This window comes from Centruroides vittatus, unplaced genomic scaffold (assembly GCF_030686945.1).
Source record: "Centruroides vittatus isolate TY-2023 unplaced genomic scaffold, ASM3068694v2 contig_986, whole genome shotgun sequence".
NCBI lineage: Eukaryota > Metazoa > Arthropoda > Arachnida > Scorpiones > Buthidae > Centruroides > Centruroides vittatus.
Window position 1 is genome coordinate 948,419 of NW_027122655.1, and position 23,774 is coordinate 972,192.

Here is a 23,774-nt window from a genome sequence, read left to right on the forward strand (position 1 = left end):
GAACATCTCGTCAACCCATTTTCCTAAGTGAGATTTCTCATGTAAGTCAAACGGTGCTTTCGTCAATTATCAATTATACGGCTCTGTACAATTACATATATAAAAAGAAAATGTAAATCGAAAAGCGTTGGAGGAAGGGGACACAAACACAATAAAAATCTAATTACAATTTTATTTAAAACTAAGCATCGAGTAACATGACGTCGCCAAAAGCCTCAACGCAGAATCTGAATATTCTTACAGTACATCCACCATTATTTTTTTCCGCCCACCCGTACGGGTACGCGTACTCCCGGTTGGGAATCGCTGACCTAGTGAATAAAATCTATACCCGACTTGCGCAGTGGACAACCACCAGATATTTGGGAGTAATATTTCAACAACCTAAACTGGACGTCACATATAGATAAACTGTAAGGTTATCTGGGCATAATGAAACGTTTGAAAAAATCGATATTGAAAGAAACATATAATGTCGTGTATACAAAATAAATATCCAACTTAGCTTTAAACATTTAATAAACCATCAATACACCTTTCTTGTCGTGTATACAATCGACAGGGATGTATGGTTTAAATTTTAAACCATTGGTGCACAAACTACGGCTCCCAGGATCCGGCCCGCGAACAGAGTTGACACATCACATAAACGATAGAAGTATGCCTACTTTTTGTATATATGGAATATACGAAATATTTGGGACTGTATTTATGACTTGCTCAGTTCGGTCCCAAATCGAAAAGTTCAACAATGTTACACGTTTGGAATTCTGCTTCTACGTACAATTTGCACGAAATTCTGCAAATGCAATAATCATTTTTTAAGATTATTTTGTTTAAACGTGTACGAAACCTGAACGAGATTGCTTTCCTGGAGTGTTTCATACGCTATATAGAAAATCTTTGTTAATGTATATTTTTATATTAATTAAATTACACTGTATCAACAACCGTGAGGCAGATAACAGTGAGGGCTTATTAGACCAATTTGGTCTGATAAGCCCTCACTGTTATCTGCCTCACGGTTGTTGATAATTTAATTAGTATAATTATACCAAGGGCTAGAAGCAACTTTTGTAATTATTTTGTACATTTTGTTATAAACCTAACAACCGTGCTCAGATACGAGGGGGTGGTAATTGGGTAATCCTTATGATGCGTTACAAGAGAGTGGGTATTTAAAAAACATGGCTTCGATCGATATGAGATAGAGGCGGCATACCACGAAAATTTTTGTATCGGCAAATTGTCCCTCACTTCTCAAGCTATTTTTATTTTACACTATGATACAAAAATTAAACGTAGAAACAAGTATCGTCTGTACACAGCATATACACTTTTTGTATATTTTTAAAAATTTTTTAGGATGATAGTAGGATTATTACGACCGTCTTGCAGGTTAATAGACGGTACTTATCATTACCGTATTTTCCGGCGTAGCCGCGTATAAGACGATTTTTTAACTCAGAAAAATCTTCTCAAAAGTCGAGGGTCGTCTTATAGGCCAGAAAATACGGTATTCAAATATTTTTAATTTTTGAGTAAGCCCTTCTTTGGGTTCTTCTGGATGCTAGGTAACCCTCGGGTAACAGAATGATTCATTTTTGTACCTGAGTATTGCCTAGCGAAACGTGCCGTTTATGTCACTTTTTGTACGTTATACATGTAATTAATAAAATAATGTAACGTTTGGTACCCCGTTTCGCGTATTCGGCCGGATGGCCGAGCGGTCAAGGTTAGCAGCCTGCCGCCCTGGGGGACCCGGGATCGAGCATACGTAATTTTGGGAGTGGGTATGCGGGACGGCCTTTTTTTTTTTTTTTTTTTTTTTTTAACTCTTTCCTCCCTGTGGGCACTAAGAGGGCCTCTTTTAGAAGGCCCATTATGGGTTCGGCCAGGCCCACAATGGGGCGACCGGGTGGTGAGGGACGGGGCCCGACATATCCGAACGGACCACCCCCCGAAAAATTCCTGGGGATTTTCGACCCGTTCGGATTCGATCCCGGGTCCCCCAGAGCGGTAGGTTGCCACCTTGACCGCTCGGCCATCTTATGGAGCATTTTTAGTATAAGAATAATAATAAACTAAAAATACAGTAGTTTAAAATTTATATTATTCTGTAGTGTAAATTTATGGACGATCCCTAACAAGATCTTACACAATAGATGTAAAATGTATGATTCGGAAGTGCATCAAAGACGATATTCTTTTAATAATAAATTAATTTCGTTTAAGAAACGTACGATTGAAACCGGAACAGTTGTTACTTCACCAGTTAAAGTACAGAATATAGGCTACAAAAGCAGATATAAAAATTGTCCCACGTTACGCCAGTTCAAACAAATTAAAATATATTCACGCTAAATGAACTGGAGAAATGTGTTTGTACTGCATTTATAAGATTGTATTGATAGATACCTGTGAACGAGCAATTATTTATTGTGACGTGGTCACAATGCAGGGCTGCAGTTTTTACTCACATTTTTAATTTATTTCATTTAACATATATGTTCTCCACCTCAAAATAGTAGTGTCTTGACTCTGTATATCAGACTTTTCCTTTACCAATAGTCGTGTCGGTCATATATTAAGTGCTTTTGGGGGGGGGGGGTAGTTTGAATCAAAATAACGTGGCTTCCGGTTTGCATGAAAAATTCGTATTTAGTTAATCGGGGCTTCCTGCCCTAACGTTTCCATAACTGGTCTCAGACTTCATTTTATCTTGCTCCGTTTTCGAGATTAAGGAAAGACGGACGGACGACGGCGGGAATTTATAAGTGTCAAATTGCAGCTTAATCAGTTCGTAGTTTACTTTTAAATACGGTCGGTAACATCCAATCTAACTACTTATTAAATTTCTAAGCCTCAAGATATTTCACGATTCATTTATATTATCGTATTTTTGATTATGGCGATTACGTCAGCGAGAGTTGTCTTTGTCGACGGTGCAGAAAAATACTTTCGTATTTTAAAGATCATTTCGAATTCCATGGCAATGCCCAGAAATGCCGTTCCATTCGGAAGCCATTTTCTAAATTTGTCATGTAAATGTAATTTCCGAATCGGTTCAAATCCACCAGATTATTGAAAGTTTCCGTGGTCGATGCGCTATTGGCACCGAAAAGATTGTAAACGCAAGTAGTAGGCGTTCTACATTTATACATTTAGCCATAGTCATAGGATTTAGTCCTACGCAGTGGCGGATTTCTGCACAAGCGCACGAGTCTCATAAATCAAGGGGCTTCAAAATTTAGCTCTCAAAATAAAAAAAGTATTTTATTTAATTATTATTTTTTTCACAATAAAAATAATTAATAATTTAGCAGTATTCCCTAAATTAAATTGACAAATGAATAATGCCAGCTATGACATATTTTGCGGATTTTAATCAGTAGTAAATTTAAAAATAAGTTATTTTTTATATCCATGGATTACTGAGGGCGGATGGCCGAGCGGCCAAGGTGGCAGCCTATCGCTGTGGAACTCAGGTTCGAATCCCGACGGGTCGAAAAAACCAGGAATTTTTCTGGGGGTGGTCTGTCCAGATATGTCCCGTTCCTCACCACCTGGTCGGCCCATTGTGGGCCTGGCCGAACCCATAATGGGCTTGCAAAAAGAGGCCCTCTTAGTGCCCACAGGGCGGAAAGAGTTAAAAAATAATAATCCATGGATTACTAGATTTTTTTGTTTTTAACACTTATTGAAACTTAATACTCGTAATTCTTGTACCAATAAGTGTCAATTTTGATAATTAATACAACCTGAATATCAACAAACCTTTAAATATAGCCAGGCAGTTATGATTTTATATCGATTAATTTTCAATGTTATTTCCCCATGTCTCACTTTTTTTTGGACCACCGGTATAGTGTCTACCAGAGTAAAAAGCGTGCGCGTAGAACGCAAACTGTAGGGTGTATGGGTAGCGAAAATATTTAGAGAGCGTCTCAAAATTGAATCGTGCCTGGAGCCTCCCAAGTGCTAAACCCGCCACTGGTAATACAGTAGTAGGCGTATACATTTATAAAGTATTATTCCGGAATAATTAAATCTACGCAATGGATTTCAAAAATGGAATTGCCGGTCGAAATGCCGACGAAAGTTTTCGTCTTCGGAGGTGGTTGGAAAACAATGGCTAAAATCGATACGCCCTAAGAAAGTAAAGGAAGGAATACGGTGTTTTTAAATGTCTTAAGCTAAGAAATTTGGATAACGTACAGGTTGCGTCCCGTCGGGAATTTATTAATTAATAATTCGAACCGCCTGTCACGTTCCCGGAGAATTGGTGGTGCCACGGGGAGGCTAACCGGAAAGAACAAATAAAATGCCAAGCGTCAGACCGGTGACGATATGGCCTATTTATTATTTACGAGGGACCGATAACGTTTCTTTCCGGCGATATAAGATGCGAAAATAAACCGTTTACGAAATTTAACTTTTTGAAAGCGTTGGATATTCTAAGTAATAAAATTTTATAAATCGACGAATTATTATTTTAAACATTATTTACGTATGTTATAAATTAAAAACCGTAAAAGTTGGAAGATCTTTTTTTTAAAAATGTAATTACTATTTATAAAAAGCCAAGATTCTGGCGTTGCTTCTTCTTTCGACCAATCGGAAGAAGTCTTATTGTCCGCGGAGAGAAGGCGCGTTTTCCGATCGACGAAGAGAAAATTCGCTGGGATTTTACCTTTGGTATGATTTTGAGTATTTATTAAACGTTTTTACGTAATAAAGTTTGGATCGAGCCACTCGTTACACGTTTTTTACATTAATATTTTAAAAAATAAATTTTCAGAATTTTACCAAGTTCTCTTGTAATTGTGTAATTTATATTACGATCATTTGAAGATTATATTTATAATACAGTAAAATAATTAACTTTTTATTGATTATATATGTAATCAATAGAAAGTTAAATATTGGAGTAAAGTCGCATCAATTACAGAAATTGTTTTCTGAAATCTGTTTTATTTTGGTGTGTAATGTACTCTTTATCGGTAATCTGTAAAGATGCAGTATTTATCATTTATGTAAATTTATGAAGGACAGAAGTCGTCGCAAGCAAATTTAATGCAATAGAAGTCTGTATATTATTTTGTTTGGTATGGTTATTTAATCAATTCACACTTGTTTACTACTTTTAAGAAAGAATAATGAATTAGTTTTAGGAGATACCTTTATAAATTCTAATATTATTGTTCCTTAAGATTGTGTTGTAGACCTATTTGATGAATGTGTGGAGTTTATAAACTTAAACAAATTTCTGGTGAATTTAAACAAAAGTGAAATTTTGAGTCATATAATGAAGAGGATATGGGATAAAAGTAGTAAGAATGAAAATGAGAGGGGATTAATTAAGAATAACATTTAAATATTATATTCATAACTTTAAACGGAACCTGCTCTGCAAATAATTAAATAATCGTAACGCACCTTTTTTGTTACCGAGATAGTTTTATTGAAAAATAACGTTTTCGGTCTATTCTATAGGTTGTCCTCGGGTTGAACTAGAGAATTGGAACGTCTGTGTTCCGAAAATGAAATACATACATTTAAATTCAAAAATTGACGTATAAAAAAAAAACAAGAAATTAACAGAACAACGTATAAAAATATAAATATAAATTAAAAAACAAACTCAAATATAGTAATAAAAATAATAATCTAATAATATTACTCTGAACAAACATTAAAATAAATTGTTAATTTATAAATTTTGAATTTGTGGTAAACTTTTTGACTATAAACTTCCAAGCCGATGGTAGGCCTTCTGAGTCCTTTGCATTTATGCATGCCTCTTCCAGTTTGCTTTTTTATATGTTGTGAATTTTTGAGTTTAAATATGTATTCCACCTTTGGAACGCAGACGTTCAAATTCTCTAGTTTGACCTGAGGATGGTCTGTAGCAGGGGTGGGCAAGCAAGAGTTCAGTGGGAGCCGCAACGTAGCTTTTGCAAAATGCATGGGAGCCGCAGTTCTGTACTGTTGTGGTAAGGTGTGCGATTTTATTATATAATATAAATATAATATAAAACAAATATTGAATTTTTTTTAATAAACATGTTTTCACAAAATTATAAAAATAAAATTATAAAAATAATAATAATAAACAGAAATTAACACTTTCAGCAAGAGTCTCACGTAACTCAAAAAGAGCCGCATTTGCCCATGCCTGGCCTATAGAATAGACCAAAAATGTTAGTTTTCAAACTCTTCGTTGACTGCATTGCATTAAAATATAATAAACTAATAAAACCTTTTAACTGCAGTCTTTTTTATTACTATTCCAACGTTTTTGGTCATCTTTAATGACCGTTTCAAATTCAACAAAAAAGAATGTGTTATGATTATTTGATTATTTAGTTATTCTTAAAGTTGTGCTGTGACTCTGAATATTTTGAATGCTATTTGAGATGATTTTGCATGCCGAGTGTAGTGTGTTGCCCATGTGTGCTGTAGGTGACTGAGGGACTATGTATCTTCTAGTGCATTAAATTAGAAAAAATTGTTTTATTTTTGAATAAAAACATTTAAATTTTGGATTGTTTAGACAAAAAATACTAATAACGTATATTCAAATTTATGATGATTAAAATCAAAAACTATTTAATTTTTGCACATTCCTACAGTATTTAAAATTAGAATATTCTTTGGTTATTTTTTTAACATGACTAAAGAATATTATAATTTTATGGTATTTTTAACACGTTATGATGTATTAAAAGTACCATATTCTGATTATGTAAAATTTATATCAAGTAAGTTAATGTTTGAAAAAGAAAAGTAAGACTAATTCAGCTCATTTAGAGCCTTTTATTCTTTGTACTTTTGCTTATTATGATCTTGGGAATGGTTTTATATATAGAATTATTTGCAGCAAAAACTTATCATATTTATTTTTTCCTAACTAGTTCTCAAATACAAATCTATTTTTTGATGTTTTTAGTTTCATTTTATCAAGATTTTGAAGTACTTTAACTTGCTTATTGTATATTTTATCTTGCTGATTATGTAATATATTATACTAACATTTGTTTGATGATAAAAAAAGAAATCATCAGCAGAAACTTGAAACATGAGTTGTAACAAAACAATTCAATTGTATAAGATTGATAAAGATTTATTAGGTATAAAGAATGAAGATCTACAAGATATATTGTGATGATGATGAATAAACATTAAATTACATCAAAAATTAATACTAACATATTGGTGTTTAAATGTTTTTCTTTGCTAAATGAAGTACTATGTTGTTAGTGTTAATATGCATTCTTGATATTAATTAGGTGATACATGTAACTATAAACTAACGAAACACTAACTTAATACAGGAGATTTATGTTCAATACACACGACATCTGTTCAAAAAAAAAAATCAAACTTTTTGAATAGTGCAAAAACCCATAGTTTGAATAAAATATGGCTGGTAATGCCACTCAACAGCAGAATTTTGCAACACTATGCAACTTGCTGCATCATACTATCTGCATTAGTTACTGAGCTATGAGTGAGTAAATATATGCTACCAGATTTTTGGCAAAGTGAAAATGAAAGATCTTGAAGAGTTTGATCAGACTGTTGACAAAGATTTCTACATAGAAGTTGTAAGGTGTTAGGGATGTTATGTGCAGGAAGAGGTCAAGTTTCATCTTTAATTGCTATAGTCCTATAATTTCATATATAGATATTCCTGAAGAAAAGAGAATATATCATTATAGCATATCAAAAGCACAAATGGTATAAATATACATATACCCAAGCTTTACTTTTAGTAGCTAGTATAATCACCTCTGAAAGTGATGTAGTGCTGGACATGATGCAACATGGAATTAACTATAGATATTGTATAATCTCTTCATAGCTGCTACATTCCATGTAGCAGCTACCATTTAATTACATAATGGAAATTGCAGTAAGTTGATGATCTAATGTGTGCCAGGTATGTTTAATTGAGACCAAATCTGGGAACTGTGCTAGTCAAAGGAATACATCTATGATCAGCAGACAGTGTTCAGCAGTGGGTGTTTAGACACCTAGATGACTGAGCAGTTATGGTGGTAGCTTACTTCTCTTGGGGGGACTGAATCAAATCCAGACTGTTCTAAAAAAACAGGAATTTTTTGGGATGGTTGGTCTGGATAAGTTGGGCCCTATCTCTTATCACCCAGTTGCCCTGTTGTGGACCTGGATAAACCCATAATGAGCTTTCTAAAAAGGCCCTTTAGTGCCCATAATGCAGAAGAATTAACAAAAATAAGAAAGAAAAGACATGGTTGATCCATGACACTGGTAAATATGTAAACATTATATTTTTGGAAAGTCCTGTTTGGATAGGGTTATCATAATTTTGAAACAACAATCCAGGATATCTACTCTAATTGTGGATAGAGAATCCATAATTAATTACTGTGCTTCTTATTCTAGACATATTGCATTGTATTTTTGAAAAGATACTATTAAAAACTGTTTAAATTTTATATGGCCATAAAAGTCACCACAAGATTTAGAATTCAGTTTCATGTTTAATAGATGTTTTACTACTGATGCTTGAGCTGACACCTTTCTGGTGATAAAATGTTGCTCATAATGTAGAAAATTTTTTTTAATGGAGCTGATGTCCATGGTAAGTACATAGTGAACTTGAGAAACTTAAAAAATATTTCTGAATGACCAATTAACATTCTGGAAAAATTGACAACCATTTCTCTTGATACTTAATGTAATTTCAGGTGATAACATGTGATAGCATATACCTTGAAGAAAATTGCAAGAATGAAAAAACCTTTTGTATAACCTGCCCTACTGTAAACACTTTGTCTTAGGGTGGTGACTATTGAAAGTAAGATAATTACCAGTATAGAGCTTAGAAGTTTCCATCTCAAGCATTAAAATATTGATTTTTCTGTTTTATTTCTGTTAGCATAATTGTAGATACACATAAAGAACTAACCCCTAAATATTCTATAATTATATTAATTTCTGGATTATTCAAATTATAATTTGGCTAGCTATTAATAATTAATATAAAATTTTTTCTAAAGGTAGGTGGTTACACTGCTGTCTTCTTAACTAATAATTGCAATAATTTTTGAATTAAATGTAATAATTTGTCTTAAGTCTCATTCTTGTTTTTCTGTTGGAAAATTTTGTTTAGTTTGATCTTTCACCAAATAATTCATCTGTGTTTATTGAGTTTGCTATTATTGTATTGATAAAATTTGTAGTCTCTTCTAAATTGGCCAACTTACTCCAGATGTTAAACAAATTAAACTAAATTTTTGTTTGACCAATGCTGGATTTCTTCATCTCCAAATATCGTTTATACTCTTTAGGTAAAACTTATAAATGTATTCATTGAAATTTCTTCTTGTAATAAGTCAGATCTTCCACACTATTCCCAACAAAAACAGTTCTAAAACATGAAGTGGGATACTTAATTTAGTCAAAAGCATTCATTTCATTAAGTTTTATATGTCTAATTGTTTTTGCTGGAAATAGTGTGGAAGCTGTGACTTATTATTTGTATGTTCCAGAAAACCACGTAGAGAATTTCTTCTTGATTACAATTGTCCCTTGATAGTGTGACGTTTTGTACTTCAACATGCTCAGTAATCCAAGGCACCTCCCGTCAAGGTCACCGTAGTCCCCATCTTCAAAGTGTGAGCACAGTATGTATGTACATATGTAAATATGTACATAATTAATCTACCTACGTTGTACATTTAGTTATAATGTTTATAAATTATTGTATGTACTGTATTATTTATGCCTATACATACTGTATGTACATTTATTGGCTTCCGTATTTCTTTTAATAAAAATGTTTTAGTTAACCGAAATGGGTGTTTCATTTCCATATTCACCTAGGCAGCATTTTACTCATAACATGTAGAAATATTATAGGCTACTGCTAGCAAAACAATGCCAAATATGTAATCACTTTTGGTAATCCAGACACTTTTGGTAATCCGACACTCCTTTGGTCCCATACCTGCCGGATTATCAAGGGACAACTGTAGTTTGATCATTTATGATTAATTTATTCACTAATTTTGCTAGGAATGGCAAACGTGTTGCATCTTTCCTTCAGTTTAAGCTCCACTTCAGAATATTTGATTAAAATCTCTGTGGATGTTATACTACTGGACTCCAATTACTTGATCACACTTTGAAACTAGAATTCCATGCAGAACAAGATATACTTTATTAATTTGATTTGCAAACCAAAAAATTTTATAAGGATTTTGGACACCGTTTGCTTTGGAAAAAATGAATAAGGTTCATATACTGTACAGGATGTCCTAAAACACTGACAGATTACAAAAAGAATTATTTATTTAAGGAAAATAGATCAACACATGGTTTTCAGTAATTGTCGGTGAAATGTAAAAAGCATTAGTATGCAAATATATTAGTTATGTAATATCATCTTGATACTTTGCTTTATGACATTCTCTATCAGAGGATATCATGTCCTACAACCAAATACAGATGGTGTTCTTCCAAGATGGATTAATTGAACAGAAATGTGCCAAATTGTATTTCACAATTTATACCAAAAACCAATTTATGCTTTGTGAAAACAATTTATTACAGTAGACTGTAGTTGTAGTAGTCAGGGCTGTGGAGTCGTCAAAAAGTCTACCGACTCCTACTCCTTTTTACTTTAAATTATAGTAGAACGATTTGTGTTTGAGAATCATCCTTTTTACTTCCCAACTTGTTATGTATATAAAAACAGAAAAGTATTTGAATCATGTCAAATTTGACCCTCCAAGTTTTTTGCAAATCTACATGTTTGGAGACCACCTGAACCCAAAAAGTGTCAAATAAAGAGGGAAATTCATGTGTTGGCATCTAATTTGTTTAATTTCTTTATTCTCTGTTATATGGGTAAAGTTTAAGAAACTAAATTTGGCACAGTAGCTTGTGTATAAAGGAGCAATAATGCTATTAAATTTTGGTTCTTAATTAAAGATAGATAGGATGGAGACATAGGAGGAGTCATGTATCATATCTCCATGTGGTTGGACTTAATGACTATTTTACTCGTTATTAGCATTCAGTATTTTTTTATAAAACTTCTCTCTACCCTCAAAATTAAGCTTTTTGTCATTTTATAATAGTACAGTAAAACATGTTAAGATGTTCTTGCCTGAGATATTGGAATGTGCGTGGGGACATGATTTAGTTCAACCACTTTGAAGCTTAATAACTCCTGTGTTAAACCATCTGACTGATTCAAAAACCACAGAATTTATTAGGCTTCAAACAGGGTGAACAAAATTGCGCTCTACACACACAGTCTAACATCCAAACACAGAAAAAAACAGAATCTTTTGCATATCTCAACATTTCAGTGTCCTGAGTTCAAAAATGTAAAAATTTGGGAGGGGTCATTTTTTGACCAATTGCTACACTTTCCCTCTGTTGTATATAACAGCTAGGAAAGTAAAAATTATCGAATACATATTTATATATTGACTGTGTCATTACTTAGAGTAGTCTTTTAGCTTTGGAATAAAAAAGTTTCTACATTCTATCTTTATTAGAACTCTATTTATTAAATCTTTTATTCTGAGGTCATGTGAAGACGTCAGAATTTCTGGATCTATTTTGGTAACAAGTCCACACCTGGTCGGAGTCAGATGGTAAGGAAGAGTCGGAGTCGGTAGATTTTTACACGATTCCACAGCCCTGGTAGTAATACTTACAGTAGTAGTAAACATCAATTTCAGGGGGTTAGGTACCAAAGGTGCTCTTGTAAAGGAAAGTGTAATTCAACCAAATGCAAATGTAAGAAAATTAAAAATTATGTAACTCAAAATGTCATGATAGTTTGCCACATTTGAATAAACAGTAAGAATTATTAGAATTAATTCTATATTTTTTTCCCAACAAATTTTTTGATATTTTTTGTACACAATTCTAATATTAAATTGAGAGATTTTTTTTTTTTTAGTTTTCTATATTCATTAAATTGTTCTAATATTAAGAAAACAAAAAATGCAATTTTGATTTCATTCTTTTATTTAATCATTGTCTATTGAGTTGATGCACTTTTGGTAAAGAAAATTTTTTTAACATTTTGAGTCCTATGACAAGATGCATTGTCATCTTGGAAAGTGATATCATCACCATCAAACATATTTTCAATGGATGGAATAAGTTCTCCTAAATGTCAATGTGCACTAGGGCATTAACTGTTGATGTAATAATGGCCAGATCCATGATCCTTTATCTGATTTGAAATCCCAAATAATAACTGATATGAAATTTTGTCATTTATTTAAACAAGTATCCTTATAAGCTTCATTAGAAGGACACCAGACAAAAGTTCCAGCATTATCTCCATGACCAATGTAAATTTGTAATTTATCACTGAATATTACTTTCATCCAGTCATCTACAGTTCATGATTGCTTTGCTTTGGCCTATTATAACTTAATTTTCTCGTTTTGGTGTCAGTGCTGGTTTTCAATTTGCTTTCTTATGAAAATCTCATTTCTTTCAAATGATTTGTCACTGTTCTGTCAGAGACACTAACACCTGCTTCTTTCTACTTATTTCTGTTGTGGTACATTTTCTATTTTCAAGACATTGCTTTTAATTTCCTATCCTAACACTTTGATGTCTTTTGTGGTTGTTTTCTTTTTATAATATTTCCAGTTTATATTTGCACCAAATTTTAGATAGAGCTGATTGAACAACCCACATCTTTTGCAACAGTCTGTTTTGATTTGCCTTCCTTAAGGAGTTTTACAGTACTTCCCATTGTTGTAATGCACTTTGACAATATGCATTTTAACCCCTCATCATTTGCTAATTATGTGCTGTAAATAATAAATATTTATAGATCTTGTATAATCAGAGAATAGGAGTTATTGATGATGTCATTTACTATGATGGAAATTTACATTGCCCAAGTATTTCAGAAAAAAGCAACAGTAAAGTCTAATAATGCTTTAAACATTTAATAACTCTATCCTATACATTATTTTGACTAATTAAACATAATAAATCTAACACATCTGGAATTATAAAACAAAAATTATTTTACTGATATAATAAGAAAATGCAATTAAGATAGTTATTTCTTAAAAATATTAACTCTAAAAATAAAATATTTCCAGAATATTAATGAGTAATATACTCTTTATATCCGACTTTGAATGATCTATCAAGGCAAACAAACCAAATAACTAACAAATACCAAACCTTTATTTTATTTTAGCTTTTTTTAAAAATTCCATTTTCAACAAATCCATATGCATTTTGCCCTTTCTAACAGACCTTGTCAGTGGATACATTTATTTGCCAACTGTTGTTCCTTTATTACTGGACGACATTGTCCCAGCATGCATCTACAATCATACCCGTATTTAAATTAATTACATCTGCATAATTTTTTGATACAGAAATGTTCAATAAATCTTCTTTTTAACAAATTTTTAATTTATACAATATTTTAACATCGTTTCTATTAATTTTACAATTAAAACTATTACAATATTGGTACCATGGTGATTCTTGTTTTTCAAACGGATTGCAGCCTCATGTTCTTTTAACCTTTTTTCCAATCTTCTTCCTGTTTCTCCTATGTAACATCGGGCTAGAGCGTGTACATGATAATTTGTTGAAAACTCATACAGTTTCTAGTTGTTTCCCTAATATACTTTGATCTTCTTTATTTATAATGTTAATTATATCCATTAACCTGTTTTTTTTGTTTTGCTACTATACAAATAGAAAATTTAATAAATTCTGGTTTCTATTTTTCAAAAAGATGATTTATATATGAGAAATTAATATATAAAGTATCAATCTTTTGATTCTTAACATGGTATCTATTATTTATATAATAATTATATCACTTACATGCAATATTCTTCAGATAGTTATTTAATAAATATTTTTTAAAAAGTTGCTTTATCTCAATTTCAATGTCTTCCCGGAGTGTTGTTCTATTTATTATTTTCTTTAATTCCATCAGAAATGTATTTCTTTTAATTTCTATAGGGCAATACAAATTATAATTAATAGTTTTTCTAGTATTACATTGTTTTTCATACTTACGGAAATATAATTTTGTTCAAGGTAGTTCATTTTCTGGTTTATTTCATCTTCACATGTAAATTTTAAATTTCCATCCAGTTTATTTGCATATTCCTCTATTTCTTTGGCTGTGGTTGTTTGTGAATTGTATATTATTAAAATATCATCGACATATCTTGCATAATAGCAAATACCTTTTTAAAATGTGATATTTTCTCATCTATCATAATCATGCAGATGTCTGCCAATTTCTGTCCTATAACAGATCCCATTGCAATTCCTTTCTTTTGTCTATAAAAATCTGTTAGGATTTTAAAGTAATTATTTTTAAAAACAAATTCGATAAGGTTTAGTATATACTCTGGTATTTTATACCTACTTATATTTTCTTTAACCATTTCCAAAGTGATAGGCGGATACATTGATTTTACATCAAGACTCATTATGCAAAATGATTGCTTGATTTTACCCTTTAATAATTCATTAATTGATCTGTATTCTTTATGCTATATTTGGATTTGGTTATTTCCTGAAAATAGGTTTTTAGATAATTTTCTAAATTATATAAGATAGAATTTTTAAAGTCAACTAAAGGTCAACTTAATGTTTTATAATTATTGTTGTTCAATATTTTATAATTAATAATGCATATTAAAAATGAGATTTAATCATAAAAAATGAAATCAAAACACCTTAATATTTCCAGCAACAAAGTAAATTTAATAAAATAAAAACGTTTTCGACTATTTTCAACCTCTCATTTTTTACGTTTATATTCCTATGAGATTTAATCAGTTAGGTCTTTTTATTTTTAAATTAATGCTTTTGATATTGCAAACCTCGAAATAAATCTATATTTATTTAATAATCATGAATTTGAATTTCAAGCATATCCAATGAGAATTTTTCTCTACTCATTTATTTTTGTTTTATCATTAATTTATGTACAGACTGCTATAATCAGAATTTTAATATTTTGTCTAAATTTAAATTTTCTGGCATTTAATATCTTTCCTAAGATTAACGTCGAGGCTAATCTCATATTTAACGGTATTTATGACAGTTAAGACAAATTTGTTATGGATCTCATTGCATTTTGAAATTTATACATTTACTATTGATGACATTAATTTGAATCAATATGTCTCATGAGCAATTCTGCTAGTATGGCAGACAGTGGTGAGCCCATTGAGACCCCTTGTTTTTGCAGGTATATTTTTCCTTTGAAAGTAATTGTGTTTGGTAACAAAAAGTAACACCTCATGTATCTCTAAAACTTGCTGCACTGAAAAACACTCCTTGATGAGTAAGTATTGGCAAGCAGCATAATGACCTTAAACTGAGATACGGAGGGGTAGAGCAACAACATCCATTTTGTAAAAATTGTACATATTGGGGGACAATTTATCTAGCACAGCAGTAAAGATGCTTTTGCCATGATGGAGATGTAACAAGGGGGGAAGGAGGAAGGAGCCCACTTTGGAGCTTGGAGAGCACCTTTTCAAGATGGTAGGTAGGGTGGGTCCTTCTGTTAACCAGTGGCCTCAGTGGCCAGCCCTCTTTGTGTGTTTTGACCTCAAAGAAGAGCCTGGGGCATGCTACATTGGATGGAGGTTCCAAGTGCCTGGGAAGAGCAGATACACTCAGAAATGATGATATTTTCTTAGTCTTCCTTAATACAGTAGTAGTAGTACTGTAAGCGCATGGGATTAGCTGAGGAATTCTGTGACTCTGCTTAGAAGTCCTCCTCCCTGCATAAGACAAACTTCTTCTCCTTTCCAAGATCAATAGCCTTAAATTGGTTGTCGCCAAGTACCGCCTTAGATCGTAAGGTCGTACTTGGCGACTTGGTACTTGGAATTTAGATTATTGGATTAGTAATTCAGTAGATTTAATGCGGTCGTTTTTTGCCAACGGCAGAAAAGTGATTCAAACGTATATAACAAGAAATATTGTATGAACATACTGTTTATTGAACGTGATAGCTTTATTGTATGATTCAATTAAAGCCGATTAAAGTGAGGATTCTAGAATATGTTACTTAGATTTATAGAAACAGTTCTCAGAATCATAACTTTAATGTCTCATTGTATTACAGTATTAGATTAATTTTAATATACAAGCAGCAAAGTTTAATATGTATTTTTAATTAATTCATTCCTGATTTCTGGCAAATAAAACAAAAATTTTAAAGAATTTTCGTTTTTTGCATTATATGAATTATCGAGTTTTTATCCCTGTAAAAGAACCACGTGCTTAAATAGGATATATTGAGTTGATGATTGGTTTTTGCACCCCTAAGCCCGGGCCTAATGGGAAATGTACCCTGGAATTTATTTTTTCCAATTTATATCATTAACATTTCTTGGTGATGATAAGTTTGAAGTGTTAACACACAGTTTCGTTATACAATAGATTCTAAAGAGGAAAAAAGAAAATGGAAGAAATGAACAGTTTTTCTTCAAAGTGAAACTAAGTACAGTGGAACCTCGCTTAACAAGCATAATTTGTTCCAGAGCGTTACTCGTAATGCGAAACACTTGTTAAGTGAAACAATTTTTCCCATAGAAATTAATGTAAAATACGATAATGCGTTCCATGCCGAAAAAATGCTCAAATGTTTTATGTATAACATTTATTCAAAAAAAAATTGTACAATATTCCATGTTAAGGAGCGTGAATCAACATCTTTTCTTCTAGTGTGGAATGAACCATCCTGAAATGAGAATTCGATTTGCAGAAACAAAAAAAAAAAATCACAACTACTATGTTTGATGAACACTCCAAATGATATGTCAAATTCTTGGGTTATGTAAATGCTATAATTAAATATTAGAAATTAATTAATTTGACTAGAGGTAGGCAGTTATGTTTCCATCTTGTATTAAATTTAATAATTATAAATAGTAAATTTTTAATTCAGACATTTCTAAAATTTAATTTGGAATCGGTCATTAAATTTAATGACCCAAGAATTTGGCATCTCGTTTGGTGTGTTTATTATATAACGGGATATGGTTGTTGATGTTTATAAGTAATGTGTGTGAACACAAGTTTGGAAAAATATGTGATCACAAGCAACACTAAGGTGCCAGTGGAAGGAGTGCTAAACACAGACTGATGGAGCATGCCACATGTGCACAATTCAGGATTTCCCCTCTCCTCACCACTCATTATGCGAAATATCGCTTGTTAAGCGAGGCAAATTTTTACAATTTATTTTGCTCGTTATGTGAAATACTCATTGTGCGAGGTGCTCGTTAGGCGAGGTTCCACTGTAATAACTTAAGACCCCACTCATATTTGAAGAAAATTTTAAATTTCAAGCATACTACTAGCATTCCTTGTTAATATGGCAGGTTAGGTTTAAGACCCTTTTTTCAAAGACAAAAAAATTTATCTAAAAAGAAAAAGAACTTTTTATTCACAAAAAGAGCATACTAAAAGACTTGATTAATGATTCAGTATTAATTTAGTGAAAATAATTAAATTGTAAACTCTTAAATGTGTTTAAAACGTTATGTTCAGTTGACGTTGGGTTCAGTTGTAAATTTATTTTTATACATTAACATATTTTGGTGGAGTATCTAAATTGCTCAGTGCATATTATAATATTTCATTCATACCTGTATTAAAATGTTTCATGTTATATATTCTGTACATTGTACGTTCACTGTTGTTATATTTTCTTTTTTTAAAAAAAGAACAATTGATTTAACAAACTTTTGGCAATAGCAAACATCCTTTCCCCGACAATTTGTTAAATTGAGGGAGGACCTTACTATATTTACACTATTCTTTATTAATAGTGCTAGACCTAAAAAAACAAACAAAAATAAGATTTAACAGCAAAAACATTAAAAAATTCCGAAAACCTTAAAAGCGAGACAAGTACCAAAAATAATAAATATGAATATACATTTGATTTAATGAACTAATTGGAAGAAAGAGGTGTTTGCTATTGACGAAAGTCTGTTAAAATCAAATGTGTTCTTTGGCTCAGCTAAGCCCTTGTGCCACAAGCTCCAACTCCAACCAACCAATTGAACATGTTTTAAAAACTATATTTCAAATTTAAAATGTGCAGGATGTGTTAAGATGATGTGATGTACAAGTGTAATATTTCCATTGAGTAATTTATAATCATTGACTTGCTGTTTCAACCTTTTAGCATGCTTTGTTCTCAAATAAAAACATTTTAAATTTTTCTTGTAGGACAAGTTTTTGTCCATTAACTCCGAAGTTTGTTAAATTGGGGTCACTGCTAAATCGAGTGTTTCCTGTATATTCAATTGAAAGTGCTTTAAAGCCAATAGCCATTTTTATAGGTTGAAAAATTTTGACTGTTTTTTTTTTAAATATTATTTTAATGTAAACTTATAAAAGAACTTTAATTCTAAACAAAAACGGAATATCTAGAGACTTTTGTATTTATGATAAAACTTTTAAAAGGCTGTTTTAATTTATACTATAATAGGATAATTAAAATACAGAATAATTATTTTTCGTGTGTAATGAATTATGAGTGTTTTGAATAATATTTTTGCAAAATTTTTATATTGTCTTTAAAATTGTGTAATTTTTAAATAACCATATTATCATTTGGAATAAGAACAAATACAATATAATAATTTCAGAAAATTACCCATAAAATTTTATGTAAAAATTTACTATGCAAATTTCATTCAAATTATTAGCTGATAGTTAAACAGTGAGTTAATACATGTTTCTGAAAGACCAGTAAATAATAATTTAAATAAAACTTTATTTTCAGAAATTTATTATGTAAAATAATAAAATATAGTGTTTATTATAAATCAAAATCCTAGTTTTGTATAATTAATATAAATTTACCTACTAATTTACTTAATATAAATTTACCTACTAATTTAATCTGTGAGAATATTTGTGTTGATTATTTATATCTAATGATTCAGTCATGATGTCATTGCTACTCCTCTTACTGTATTACATTAACAATAGCTGATTAATAGATGTGTTTAAGATAATACTGTTTTCAGATGATTTCATTTCACTTCTACATCTACGTGAATTTTTTTTAATTCTGATGATAATTAAAAATAAATTTAACTGAACTGTCTAGTCTAAAGCTATAAAGCCTTTTAATTCCTTTGATAACCTGTAAGTATTGAAAATATTTGTTTTACTAGGAACAAAAATGAATATTTCATATACCATATTTACTCGCATATAAGACAACCTCGCATATAGGATGAGGAGTGACTTTAAAGATCAAAGTAAAGAAAATTAGATTTATTAATACAATTCTAACTTCATTTTGTTTAATCACAAATAAAATATCAAATGAATGTAAATGCACACATTGTCCTGCAAAAATTTCTGGCATTTTAAACTTTAAGGCAGTGGTTCCCAACCACTGGTCCGCGGACCACTGGAAGAGCTAAAATATGGTCCGCGAAAGATTTAAAACTTTTATTAATTTTGAGTTATTATTCCCACATTGATACAAATTGAATTTAATTTTTACTAAAAATGATATGTTTCCTATTGTAATAGTACTGTTAAAGCATGTTACTCTTGAGTTTAACAATTACTTATGTTAAGTTTTGATTAAAGTTTATTTTTAGATTGACACAGTTTATTTTTCTTAAACCTTGTGGTCCTTGCTAGCAACAATGAAATCAAAGTGGTCCCTGGTCCAGAAAAGGTTGGGAACCGCTGCTTTAAGGAAAAATTCTTGTAAAATCGACAACATAATTTGTTCACACGAAGCTGGACAATTGGGAAATTTTTTTTTTGCCAATTCCTAACAGTTGAATCCACTCTCCATCGATTACACTTAAGAGTTTCTCCGAATTCTGATTTCCGAATAATTATCTGTTTTCACTTGGGAATGGATTAAAACATATCGGGCTCTCGTGTGATTTTGGTATTTCAAATTCAAATTCAATTCAAAAGCTTTCTTTTTCTATTGCTATTCATCTTTACTACTGACAATATACAAGAACGATTCAAATGACCCAGATAAAATACTTGTTTTTAAATACAAGAGGGTAAGCATCTGGTAAAAAATGTGAATACACAGTTCACAAAAATTATTTGCAAAAATGCAAAGAATCTTTCACTCGTGTACAGGATGACCTAGGAATTTGAAGCTGTGATAAATGAATAAAAATCTCGTCTTGAATGTGAGTAATACAGTATATTGTGTTTTTAAAATTTTAATATATTGCAATTAAAATAATCTGGTGTTAAAATATGGCTGACAATTATAATTTTCTCAGCTGTATATGGTTTAACTTTGTTTCTTCAATATATATAAATTTGTTTGTTTTTTGTTATGCATTGTATAGATCATACAAAAGTAATTTTTCTTGAATTTAATATACAGTCAAACCTGTTTTTGTGCGGTATAGTTGGCGACTAGTCTCGTGTGATTTGTCATGTCTCACGTTGACTTATTACAGCTAAATAAACTTATTATAGCATAAATGAATTTATTATAGTAATATTATTGCATGAATATGCGAAAAACGAAATAATTTATTTTTTAAGTCAACAAAACACCACCTGGACAAAAATATGTAAAACAGACGATAGACGAGACGATGCAGTCAAGTGCTGACATCTGTTGTCAATAAATTGTATTTCGTGCGGTTTTGAGTTATTTTCTATGTGAGACTTTTTTTAAGCGGTCCCTATTGTCTGCATAAAAAAAATATTTTTTTAATTGTGTTGCGAAAACTATTTTTTATAGCCACTCGTAAAGTTTCGTGTGTTTTTTTTAATGCGTTTTTTTTATGCGATTCCTATCCACTGCATAAAAACAGGTTTGACTGTATAATGTTTACTAACTGTGTACAATCAATTAAAATGTAAGTTGTACAGTTTTTATATATAATATAATGTACTAATTGACTACAGACAAAATTTTTCAAATGAAATATAACTAACTTAAGGGTCCAAAATTTAACTTTGGTAATTTGATAATCTGTGAACTACATTCATCTGTCTAAGAGCATAATTGTTTGTATTAAAGTTGTTAGATAAGTTAATTGAGTGCTATTGAAATTATTAATGGTTTGTATTTTTGGTATGCTAGGTCTTCAGAATAGTAATTTGCAATTTTTAAAATAGCTGTCACTTGCTACGGTCAAATTTTTACTGTTTTCTTAGTGTAGTATGGCCCAGGATTCCCTTGCACTAATAAATCCAAGTAATCTATTTATCCATCCAAACTCAGATTTCTTGTTATCACTTTCACACAAGCTTGTAAATTTATAGAACAAAGTTCCAATAAATATATTTTTGCAGCTGATTCATCTGTTTTAACATGTTGTTGTTTACACATTCTAAACACAGTGCACAAATTATTTATAACACAACAACAAAACTATTTGTAATTTATTTTCAACACTAGTGAGTAACACTCTGGCACTCCACAAGCGAGTAACACTCAGGCACCCGACAATTAATTAATAAAGGCACAACACTGGTTCTTTGCCAGCCACACAGCCACACACACTGGTCAGCACTGCCCGGCCACACCAAAGGGAAAGCACAATTTTTCCCTCTAGGCAGGAAGATCTCTCCCTGCATTCCCAAGTCTATAGTTACACAACACACCTGACACATGTGACAGAGCTGTGGACTGTACATCAACACTACGTAACATAAACACACGTGCTACAATTTTGTTAAATTGAATATCGAACTTAACATCATCTAATTATCAATGTGATAAAACTTTGAGACAATGTTATCTTTGAAGATATAATAACAACATATTATAAACACATTTGATTAAATGAGTTTTTCACAAGTAATTAAAAAACAGAAATTAGTGAAAGCTATATATTTAATTCATTTATGAGATAAAATGTTACTCACGAAAAACCCGTAACCAGTGCGTAACATTTTATTTTATACACCCAGTGTGCAGTTGTTCATCATTTATGAGATGTCAACAGAGGTCTTTAATTGTATTAAAACTAATCTGAGATGATGCAGAATTAAAACAATAAACAAACTATATGATTAAAGGAAAATATACAGTATATGACTTAAATAAAGACATTGCTTCATCTTTTATTTCACTCCAATAAAAGATGAAGCAATGTCTTTATCACTGCAATATCACTGATGAGTGATCAGTGATATTAAAAAGTATTGCTTAAGAATGAATAAATGTAATAGTATTTTTTAAAAAATGATTGAATTAAATTTCTTCCTCTGTGTTAAACACAATACCTCATCTGAATTAATGAGCAAAACTAATGATTTTTTATTCTGAAAATAATTTAGATTACAGGTGTTATTATTACCAAAACTTAAAATTTTTTGTAATAGGGTCTTCAGTAAAATTTGAACAATGAAGATAAAACTTTCAAATTTTGATATTGTTAGCTTTTTATAAAAATTTACTATGAGTTTGTGAAATGGTAAATTATCTTTTCAGAACTAAATATTTGTATTCAGCATATTTTGTATTAAAATTATATGAATTAGATTGCAATAATTTGTAAATTCAAAGACTATAGCTCATTATTGAATATTTTATGAATTCATTTAAATAATGTCAGAATTGACAGGCGAAACTAAACTGTGCCACACATATTTCATATTAATAATGTGAAAATTTAATACTGTTGATTTTTCATTGATCAAATAGTTATTTCTGTATTCTTATGACAGTAGATGCAGATAATTCATCCTTAATTAAATTTGGTATCAATTAATTAGTAATTTGATATTGTTATTTAAACTAACCTTTCAAAATCTTTGTATTTCCAGTAAGTTACAATGTTTACTTGAGTGAACAAACGTTTTCAAATCTCCACTGAGATCTGCTTCAGGTTTAATGGTGTTCCAACCTTGGAATGCCAGGAATTTGAATTTTTAAAAGCCAATTAAATTTGAGTGTTCAAATTTTAATACACAATATTTCAAATATTTGTCATACTGTGATGTATAGGGCCACAGTCTTCATATTAGTGTTTTGGCTAGAAATTATGTGAATAAAATGTCATTAACGTTGAAAACCTATAAATATATAAAGCTAACAGAACAGGGAACTGCATAAACTATAAGGACAACAACACACTATCATATGCATGGCAATATGCATATGAGACAGATCCTCAACATTAATGGCATTTTATTCACGTAATTTCTAAGCAAAACATTAGTATGAGGACTGTGGCCCTATACATCACAGTATGACATAAATATTTGAAATATTGTATATTAAAATTTGAACACTCAAATTTAATTGGTTTTTAAAACTTCGAATTCCTAGCATTCCAAGGTTGGAACACCATTGAACCTGAAGCAGATATCAGTGGAGATTCAAAAATGTTTGTTCACTCAAGTAAACATTGTAACTTACTGGAAATACGAAGGTTTTGAAAGGTTGGTTATTTAAACTGTTCAATAAAACTTAGTATATTTGGCATCATATGTGAGAATAATAAAAGTATGAAATTCTACTCTCTTGCAGTGTAAATTTGTTTGAAAATGTCTTCCTCAGGCAAAAAAATCGGTCATACATTTTGTTTTAGTTTTTGGATTCAGATAAAAAATCTCATCTAGATTTATAAGAAATTTAGATAAAAAGTATTTACTAAAAAATTAATACTTTTGTTAGGCTGAATTCAAAATTAAGCCATTGTTTAAATTATTAGTCCAATTTATTCCAAAATTATTTGCTAACTTAGATATGAAAGCAACTA

The 23,774-nt window shown here is 30.8% G+C and overlaps 1 protein-coding gene and 1 long non-coding RNA gene across 3 annotated transcripts in view; one reads left to right on the forward strand and one right to left on the reverse strand.

The window, feature by feature from the left end:
• The first annotated feature begins 4,625 nt into the window (after window positions 1-4,625).
• Window positions 4,626-23,774, forward strand: part of LOC136985997 (stathmin-4-like) — a 49,808-nt gene continuing 30,659 nt past the window's right edge. The window contains exon 1 of one of the 2 annotated variants that reach the window (XM_067283439.1): window positions 4,626-4,698. Coding sequence is in view for 1 of the 2 variants with exons in the window: in XM_067283435.1 (XP_067139536.1) it covers window positions 20,887-20,918 (32 nt within the window). In the remaining variant the exon portion in view is untranslated. Of the gene's footprint in view, window positions 4,699-20,881; window positions 20,919-23,774 lie in introns of those variants that run through there. The other variant, XM_067283435.1, reaches the window with a different exon arrangement.
• Window positions 13,210-13,570, reverse strand: LOC136986022 (uncharacterized). The gene is made up of 2 exons (XR_010882415.1): window positions 13,526-13,570; window positions 13,210-13,370 (listed from the first exon to the last, which is right to left on the reverse strand). It is a non-coding gene; the product is annotated as an uncharacterized lncRNA (long non-coding RNA).